The sequence below is a fragment of the Cyprinus carpio genome, chromosome A15 (genome assembly GCF_018340385.1).
Source record: "Cyprinus carpio isolate SPL01 chromosome A15, ASM1834038v1, whole genome shotgun sequence".
Lineage (NCBI taxonomy): Eukaryota > Metazoa > Chordata > Actinopteri > Cypriniformes > Cyprinidae > Cyprinus > Cyprinus carpio.
Genome location: NC_056586.1, coordinates 2,719,974 through 2,730,214, shown reverse-complemented (window position 1 = coordinate 2,730,214; position 10,241 = coordinate 2,719,974). Strand labels below are relative to the sequence as shown.

At 35.1% G+C, this 10,241-nt stretch overlaps 1 protein-coding gene across 1 annotated transcript; it reads left to right on the top strand.

Moving 5' to 3' along the window:
- The first annotated feature begins 723 nt into the window (after positions 1 to 723).
- LOC109101936 (sialidase-4-like) lies at positions 724 to 9,345 on the top strand. Its single transcript, XM_042770779.1, is given in 6 exon segments — positions 724 to 748; positions 1,790 to 2,002; positions 2,118 to 2,212; positions 2,214 to 2,352; positions 2,354 to 2,369; positions 8,349 to 9,345. Coding segments are annotated over 5 exon segments (1,296 nt in total). The 5' UTR covers positions 724 to 748; positions 1,790 to 1,801; the 3' UTR covers positions 9,194 to 9,345.
- Positions 9,346 to 10,241: the final 896 nt, after the last annotated feature.

Here is a 10,241-nt window from a genome sequence, read left to right as displayed (position 1 = left end):
TTTATACCCTTACGCATAAAAACAAAAAAATAAACACATAATAATAATAATAATAATAATAATATTTTTTTCACATATAAAAAAAAAATAATATTATTAATTAATTATTTTTCTTCCAACAAAAAAAAAAAAAAATACGATTTACTATTTTTCATAGTGTGATTATTGGTGAATTGCATTAAAACTTGTTAGGATTGACCCACAAACATTATAATAATTATTAAACATAATTATTAAACCCACCTATATGGAACCCACAACAATCAAAAAACAAAACATAAAAAAAGTTTTGCTTCGATTTTTAATTCACAGATAGTAAGTCAAATTTATATAAATGAACTGTCTTAAGCAGGACCTGACAGCTGTATTTTTGAATGTGACTGCTTTGTGAATGTAGCCCAAGTCACATCCCTGTAGCCAACCAACCATGTCTCCATCAACTAATAATAATAAAAAAAAAAAAAAAAAAATCATACTGAATAAATATACAGATGCAATTTTTTATTGGCTTTTTTCCCATTCTGTCTGCAGTGGCGTTGACAAGTCAAGTCCATTTCTAGGTCAGTGCACAAACAGCGAACATGGCACTGAATGGATCACCATCTAACAGACAAGTCAATGCTATATTGTGCACTTGTCACAGAATAACACATGCACTTTCACACACTTGCAAACCTCTTGCCCTCACAAATCCGCGTATCTATCACTCTTCTCATTTCGCTGCACTAGTGTGTCCTGCCTGTTTGCTGTGAGTACCCTGTAGGTGATTATTGATTTCTTTTAGCTAAATGGTTTGTTGTTAAATTACTTTAAAATGTTTTTTAATAAAATGAAAACATGCTTTAAAAGATTACCAAAAAGCCAAGACTGTGAAACTGCTTATATTTGTTCACACTAGAAAGCGAATTTTATAGACATGAGTGTTTTTGTCATCATAATAAGATACATTTTCTGTTGATTCACAGTGAATATTTTAATTATCACAGCATTATCAAAAATTATCACAGCAAGTCTATAGTTTTTTTTTCTTTCTATGGAATATTGTTAATGTATTGTATTTAATACTATGGTTGTGATGAAAAACTATTGTGAAGAAAGAACCATTACAAAGCTTGTCAGGTTTTGCTTTTCAGCAGTCAGTTGAGTTAAAAGCCAGAAGCCTTTTTGTAAAAATGCTGACATGAACTAGGCTTTCTGTCGCACTGTGCAACTGTCTTTCTTTTAACACAATAGTCCACACTGACTCTGAGCAAATGTTACACTTTCTGCGTGTATTATGTATGTCTGCACTTTTTTCAGCACCGCACCCAAGAGCTTCAGTATCTTGACTTCCTTAAAAGTTGAAAGACTTTGTATTTGTTTGTCATTAATTAAAAAGTAATTACCTATGTGACAGCAGGAGATATTCAGAAGAATGTCCATGCTACTTTTTTTCACATGATGAAAAGCAGATGGTAACCAGTTGTCAACCACAAAAAAGACCCATAAAGCAGCATACAGTTATTGTAAGATTAATCTATAAGATTTGTATGCTGTATTCCAGGTCTTCTTAAATTATTTGATAATGCTATGTGAGAAAGAGATAGAATTTTAAGTTCTCGCTTCTGCGTGTTTGTGATTCTTCATGAGATGTGAAAAATCAATGGTGTTTGGCATCATTGACATTAAACTTAGATGGGAAATATTTATGGATGCACTGTTCTTTTAAAAATGTGTGCATTTGTGTACATGTGCCCACTGATTTTGAAATGATAACTGATAAAGGGTACTGACTTGAACTGTTTTTTAGTTATGCAAGGCTATGGGGTCTCAATACTTCCCAGCACGATCTGTGCTTTTCCAAAAGGAGCCGAGTGGAGTTACATACCGTGTTCCTGCTTTGATCTACATACCTCATTTCAGCTGTTTCTTGGCCTTCTGTGAGGAAAGACTGACTCCGGCAGACGCTCAAGCACATCTGCTGGTCATGCGCAAAGGCACTTTTTATAAAAACTATGTGGAAGTAAGACTGGTTCTAATTTATGTTGACACTATTATAACTAATAAACTTTTAGAATATTTTTTCTTAATTAAAAAAAAAAAATCTGTCATGAAAATGTTGTCCGTTTCTTCCTCAGTGGAAGGACATGGAGGTGTTGAGTACAGCTCGACTGGAGGGCTACCGCTCAATGAACCCCTGCCCTGTTTATGATGAGTTTACTGGCACAGTCTTGTTTCATTGCTGTTCTGGGTCACACCTCTGAGTCTTACCAGTTAATTACAGGAAAGAACGTGACACGTCTTTGCTACGTGTCCAGCAGTGACCAAGGGGACACCTGGAGCTCTGTTACAGACCTTACCAGGATACTCATAGGGGGACACCATTAAAGGTAAAGTCTGATAGATCTTATACCATATAACAAGCATCCATTGAAAAAATGTTAAATCACTGCCATTGAATCAACATCACATCTGCACCCGCAATTAACGTTAAAAAATTTAAATGTAATCAAAAAATCAACCGTAATGGCACTCAATCAACATTACAATGTGATGTTGGTTCGAAATCATGCTTGCACTCTCAAAAAATGAAACACAACATCTACAACTGACTTAAAGCCACACAGCCTGAAATCAACTGCAAATAAAAGACATTACATCCCCTTAAATCTCAGCAAAGGAGGATTAAACAACTCCACAAACAGCATCACCAGCTTCATGCATTACTAACAATATTGACTTTATTTCTGTCAGACGTCTACTTAAGTTCTTAGAATTAACAGAGGTTTAGATGTTGATGATTTAGTTTCGTTTGGAGTTACCATTATTGAGATCAGTGATTGCTTTAGTTGGGCTCTTGACCCTTGATTTTTACCATTAGGATTTTTTTTTTTTTTTTGTTAGTTATTGTAAATGAGTGTTTAAAAACAGTATTTATTATGGTAAAAAAGGCCAGAAAAACATGTGATCAGGTGGTGTTTAAAGTCTAACGTCAACTTTTATCAATTTGTTAATTTATTTTTATTGATCTCAACAATGGTGACAATCTACACTGTAAAACCCGACAAGTAACTTAACTCAAACCGTTTGAGTAAACAGATATCCTTAAAAACCTGACAAGTTATGTTAACTCAAACCGTTTGAGGAAACCAATTGCCTTAAACCATTTAAGTTTTACAACTAACACACTGTAAAACCCGACAAGTAACGTAACTCAAACCTTTTGTGTAAACAAATATCCTTAAAAACATGACAAGTTGGGTTTACTCAAACCGTTTGAGGAAACCGATTGCCTTAAACCATTTAAGTTTTAAAACTTAACAGTTATGAGTACTCTGAACTTAATTCAGTTGAGTTCACTGAAAGAAGATATACATTGCAATTAAGTAATTAAGTAATTAATTGAGTGATAATTGAGCATTAGTGATGAACACCTGCTGTTAACAAACAGAATTACTGAAGAAAAGAGAGAAAGGAACTACAACTGACTTCAGACACAGCCTCACTAAAACCTGACAAGTTATGTTAACTCAATCCGTTTGAGGAAACCGATTGCCTTAAACCATTTAAGTTTTAAAACTAACAGTTATGAGTACTCTGAACTTAATTCAGTTGAGTTCACTGAAAGAAGATATACATTGCAATTAAATAATTAAGTGATTAATTGAGTGATAATTGTGAATTAGTGATGAACAGCTGCTGTTAAGCAAACAGAATTACTGAAGAAAAGAGAAACACAAGAACTACAACTGACTTCAGACACACAGCCTTAGATAAAATAAACTGAAATAAAATACATTAAATCTCTCAAGATCTGATTAAACAACCCCACAAACAGCATCACCAGCTCCACTTATTAATAACCAGACTGACTTTATTTCTGTCAGACGTCTACAGAAGATCTGATTGAGAATTAACTAAGGTTTAGATGTTGATTTATTGTTTCATTTGAAGTAACCATGTTAGAGATCAGTGTTTGCTTTAGTTGAGCTCTTGACCCTTGATTTCTGTCTTAGTTTTTTCTTTTGGCTGTTGTAAACCATTTGTTGTAACTCAAAAAGCCCAGAGAAAAAGATCATCAGGTGTTTTATACACACACTCACACTCTTAGAAGCTGCTTTTATCCAAAGCAAATTTAGTGCATTCAGGTTAGCTTTTTTTTTTTTATCTAAGCGGTACCAAGCTGTTGGTTGTTGTACTATATATTGGTGATGATAATCATTGAACTGTTTAGAGTCTAATCTTTGATGAAAGAGGTGTTGTGTAATTAATTGGATTTATTACAGTAAAAGTGATTCTAAGAGCCAGTGGTTGTGTGATAATCAGCTAATATAATGAACTTTCCAAACAGTTTGGTTTTCTGCGTTGTCACTTAGTCACACACAGACATCAATTATCAGCATATGAACCTCAACAATGGTGACCATAAAAAAAAAAACAACAACAATGCAGCAGAGCATGCTGGGAGCCATGGATGAGTTTTTTACACTGTAAAACCTGACAAGTCACAGTAACTCAAACCGTTTGAGTAAAACAGATTGCCTTTACTTAAACCATGTAAGTTTTAAAACTTTGCAAATTATGTAATCAAGTGATTAATTAAGTGCTGATTGAGCTTTAGTGATGAACAGCTGCTGTTAACAAACCAGCATCACCAGCTCCACTTATTAATAACCAGACTGACTTTATTTCTGTCAGACGTCTACAGAAGATCTGATTGAGAATTAACTAAGGTTTAGATGTTGATTTATTGTTTCATTTGACGTAACCATGTTAGAGATCAGTGTTTGCTTTAGTTGACCCTTGATTTCTGTCTTAGATTTTTTTTTTTGGGAAGTTGTAACCATGTGTTTTTGAAACATGTTTGTTATAACTCAAAAAACCCAGAGAAAATATGATCAGGTATTGGTTTTTATATAGCATATTGATAATGATAATTATCAATTATGGAGCTATTCAGAGTTCAAAATCTTACTAAACAGGTGTTCTATAGTTAGTTCAGTTGATTACAATGAAAGCCATTCAAAAAGTCAGTGGCTCTTTCATAATCAGTTAATATAAAGGACTTTCCAAACAGTTTGGTCTTCTATGGTGTCAATTAGTCACACACAGACATCAATAATCAGAATATGAACCTCGACAATGGTAAGAAAAAAAAAAAAACATGCTGCAATGCATGCTGGGTACTATTGTAGTACAAAACTCATCCATGGCTCCCAGCATGCTCTGCTGCATTTTTTTTAATTTTTTTTTATTTATTTTTTTTATGGTCACCATTGTTGAGGTTCATATGCTGATTATTGATGTCTGTGTGTGACTAAGTGACACCATAGACTTTTACAAACTGTTTGTAAAGTTCTTTATATTAAATGATTATCACAGAAGCACAGGCTCTTTGAATCACTTTTACTGTAATCAATCCAACTAATTACACAACACCTATTTCATTAGAGATTAGACTCCAAACAGTTCAATAATCACTGATTGTCATCACCAATATACAGTATAACACTCAACAGCTTGGTACAGATTACATTAAAAAAAAAACGCTAAACTGATTGCACTGTAAGTTGCTTTGGATAAAAGCAGCTTCTAAGAGTGTGAGTGTGTGCATAACACCTGTTGATATTTTCTCTGGGCTTTTGAGTCACAACAAATAGTTACAACAGCCAAAGAAAAATCTAAGACAGAACTCAAGGGTCAAGAGCCCAACTAAAGCAAACACTGATCTCTAACATGGTAACTTCAAATGAAAACATAAATCAACATCTAAACCTTAGTTAATTCTCAATCAGATCTTCTGTAGACGTCTGACAGAAATAAAGTCAGCCTGGTTATTAATAAGTGGAGCTGGTGATTCTGTTTGTTAACAGCAGCTGTTCATCACTAAAGCTCAATCAGCACTTAATTAATCACTTGATTACATAATTGCAAAGTTTTAAAACTTAAAACTCACTCAATTAATCACTTAATTATTTATTTGCAATGTATATCTTCTTTCAATGAACTCAACTGAATTAAGTTCAGAGTACTCATAACTGTTAGTTTTAAAACTTAAATGGTTTAAGGCAATCGGTTTCCTCAAACGGTTTGAGTAAACCTAACTTGTCAGGTTTTTAAGGATATCTGTTTACTCAAACGGTTTGAGTTAAGTTACTTGTCGGGTTTTACAGTGTACTACAATAGTACCCAGCATGCATTGCAGCATGTTTTTTTTTTTTTCGTAACCATTGTTGAGGTTCATATTCTGATTATTGATGTCTGTGTGTGACTAAGTGACACCACAGAAAACCAAACTGTTTGGAAACTCCTTTATATTAACTGATTATCACAGAACCACTGGCTTTTTGAATGGCTTTCATTGTAATCACCTGAACTAACTATAGAACACCTATTTAATAAGATTTTGGACTCTGAACAGCTCCATAATTGATGATTATCATCACCAACGTGCTGTATAACAACCAATACCTGATCATATTTTCTCTGGGTTTTTTGAGTTATAACAAACATGTTTCAAAAACACATGGTTACAACGTCCAAAAAAAAAAAAATCTAAGACAGAAATCAAGGGTCAAGAGTCCAACTAAAGCAAACACTGATCTCTAACATGGTTACTTCAAATGAAACAATAAATCAACATCTAAACCTTAGTTAATTCTCAATCAGATCTTCTGTAGACGTCTGACAGAAATAAAGTCAGCCTGGTTATTAATAAGTGGAGCTGGTGATTCTGTTTGTTAACAGCAGCTGTTCATCACTAAAGCTCAATCAGCACTTAATTAATCACTTGATTACATAATTGCAAAGTTTTAAAACTTACATGGTTTAAGTAAAGGCAATCTGTTTACTCCAACGGTTTGAGTTACTGTGACTTGTCAGGTTTTACAGTGTACAAACTCAGATGAAAAGATTATTCCTCCATATCACAAAGCAAGAAACTAAAAAGTCAAAACAAAAATAGCAAAATATAAGCAAACAGTACGATTAAAATAAAATACTAAGACAGTTTAACTGCATAATTTATTCATATCGCATTGCATGCTGGGAGCCATGGATGAGTTTCGATTGGTGCACCCTGAATGCACTGCAACATGGAGCTTTACGTTGATTGTCACCATTGTTTAGATTCATATGTTGATTATTGATATCTGTGTGTGTCAGATTTGCAATGCAGTTTAAATAATTTTGTGTAGCACAACTGTGAAAGAGTCTCTGTTGTTAAGTTTAATGCTGTTGGATAGAATCAAAGTAGATTTACTGTTTCAAAGCACTACAAGCTGGCTCTTATAAACTAAATGAAACCAATGGAGATTAGACTCTGAGCAAACTGATTAGTCTTTCCCTCAGACCCCTGTACACTGATTTTAAATATAACAACACCTTTTCACTATTTTTGTTTTTTTTTGGCCTTATTTGCTATAACAAATGTGTTTTTAAACACAGTTAAAGCAGTCACAGAAACACAAATACTGAAAAGTCAAGGGTCAAGAGCCCAACTAAAGAAAACACAAATACCCACAATGGTAACTTCAAATGAAAATAATATATCAACGTCTAAACATCTGTTAACTGTCAATAAGAATTTCTCTAAACGTCTGACAGAATTAAAGTCAATCTGGTTGATAATAAGTGAAGCTGGTGCTGCTGTTTGTGGAGTTGTTTAATCCTCCTCTGCTGAGATCTTGAGAGATTGAATGTCTTTTATTTGCAGGATGTGTGGCTTTAAGTCAGTTGTAGTTGTTTTCTTTCATTTTCTAAGTGCAAGCATGATTTTCAACCATCACACTGTAACACTGATTTAACTGCATTACCATTGATTTTTGATGAAATTTCCACCTTCTTTCAACATTAATTGTAGGTGCGAACATGATGATGATTCAATACAGTTAACATTGACACATTAACTTTGATTTAACATTGTTTCAATGGTTGCTTACTATCTGAGATTCCTGTCTGGATATGTGAAGGTTACAGTGCATGTGTATTTTCAAACTGATGTTAAAATAGTCTCTCATATCCCAGATTATAGGGTATAGTCCACCCAAAAATTAACAACATAATTTTACTCATCCTGATGTTGTTCCAAACCCATTATGACTTTCTTTCTTCTGTGGAACACAAATATATAATTCAATAAATATCTGGTTTGGTAAACTCAACCCAACCACTGCACATAGTGGTTTGTTTCATATAGAATTAAAATTTTTGGGTAACTGTTCTTTGCTGAAAGTGTAAACCATAAAATGTTGTTTGTTTGAGCAGCGTGTTACATATTACAGCCTTAATTTCCAGATTGATCATATCATAAACCATGTGACCACATGTGTCACAGATTTTAAAATAAATTTTTTTTTTTTTAATTGCAGAGTGGGCCACTTTTGCTGTGGGTCCAGGTCACGGAACCCAGTTAAAATCTGGAAGGCTAATAATCCCTGCTTATGCCTACCATATTGACTGCAGAAATTGCTTTGGCAGGAAGTGCAAGACTTCATCACACTCGTTTTGTTTTTATAGTGACACGCATGGGAAAGCGTGGCATTTTGGAGAGGCGTTGTCCACGCCAGAGAGTGTGGAGTGTCAGATGGTGTCAGTAGATGAGGAAAATGGAGTAAACTTTTTGTACTGCAATGCGCGGAGTGTATCAGGTTGCCGTGTACAAGCTGTTAGCTTTGATAATGGGGCTGTTTTTCAAAATGGCCAGCTGGTGTATAAACTAGTGGAGCCAAAGAATGGGTGCCATGGCAGTGTAATTGGATTTCCAGCACCAATCTACAAGCTCGGGCAATCGCAACACTTTCTGAGACAGTTGAGGTCCATCTACACCCCACTTGCAGTCAGCATATCACCAAGGAACTTCCTTCCACCAACATGGGTGGTATATACTCACCCCACCTGCTCAAAAGCCCGTCGTGACCTCGGTGTTTACCTCAGTCTTCTTCCTCGAGACCCGGACAGCTGGTCAGGACCTTGGATCATATATGCAGGCCCTAGTGCATATTCAGACTTGGCCTATGTTGAGACGTCTACTGATGCCCCAGCGGTCCCTGTCTTTGCCTGCCTTTTTGAGAACGGCACAAAGACAGCTTATGATGAGATTTCTTTCTGCATCTTCACACTGTATGAGCTAATCGACCACCTTCCCCACAACAACCAAAAAAGAAAAGGGATCAGAAAGATGAAAGGATTGTGGGAGTGCTGCTTTGTCTGCTGAATGTATGTGTAACAGGACTGGATAAGTTTCAGAAGAATTGAAAAATTGGCTCCCTTTCAATTCAAGGGTTAGTTCAGCCAAAAATGAAAATTAGCCCATAAATTACTCACCCTCAAGTCATCCTAGGTGTATATGACTCTTCTTTCAGACAAATCCAGTTGGAGTTATATTAAAAATTGCCTTTGATCTTTCAAGTTGTTTAATGCCACTCAGCGGGTGTTGCAGTGCATCAGTCCAAAATAAGTTAAATAAAAAGCGCCCATCCATAAAAAAAGTGTATCACATGGCTCCGGGGGGTGAACAAAGGCCTCCTGTAGCGAATCGATGTGTTTTTGTAAGACACAATGTCCATATTCAAAACATAATAATCACTTTAATATAGCTTGTGCCAACAGTTGTACACAGAAGCAGTTCCAGGAGCATGACGTATAAGGTCATCAATGCACATGCGCCGGTGAGTATCGTGAAAACCAACATTTGTTAACAGGAGCAAACAAAGCAGAGCTACCATACTTTAGTAAAGGAAAACCAGCTCTCACCTCTTGGCTTATATCGAAATCCTCTGACATTCTTCTTTACAAATCCTCATTTTGTACTTCGAATTTATGACTGTTTTTTTTTTATCTCTCCGCTGCGCTTCCATGTTCATCACTTCTGAGCGGTGCATGCACAAAACCGACCTCATAGGTCATCCGCCCGGAACTGCTTCTGTGTACAACAGTGAGCACAAGCTAGATTAAATTGATTATTACATTTAAATATAATCTTACAAAAACGCATCAATTCGCTACAGGAGGACTTTGTTCACACTCCGGAGCCATGTGAGACACTTTATTTTATGGATGGATGCCTTTTATTTCCCTTCTTTTGGACTGAAGCAATGCAACAGAGAACACAGAGTTCCATTAAACAATTTGAAAGATCAAAGACAATTTTTAATACAACTCTGAAAGTCATATACACCTAGGATGACTTGAGGGTGAGTAATTTATGGGCTTATTTTCATTTTTGGGTGAACTAACGCTTAAATGACTGTGAATTTCATCTG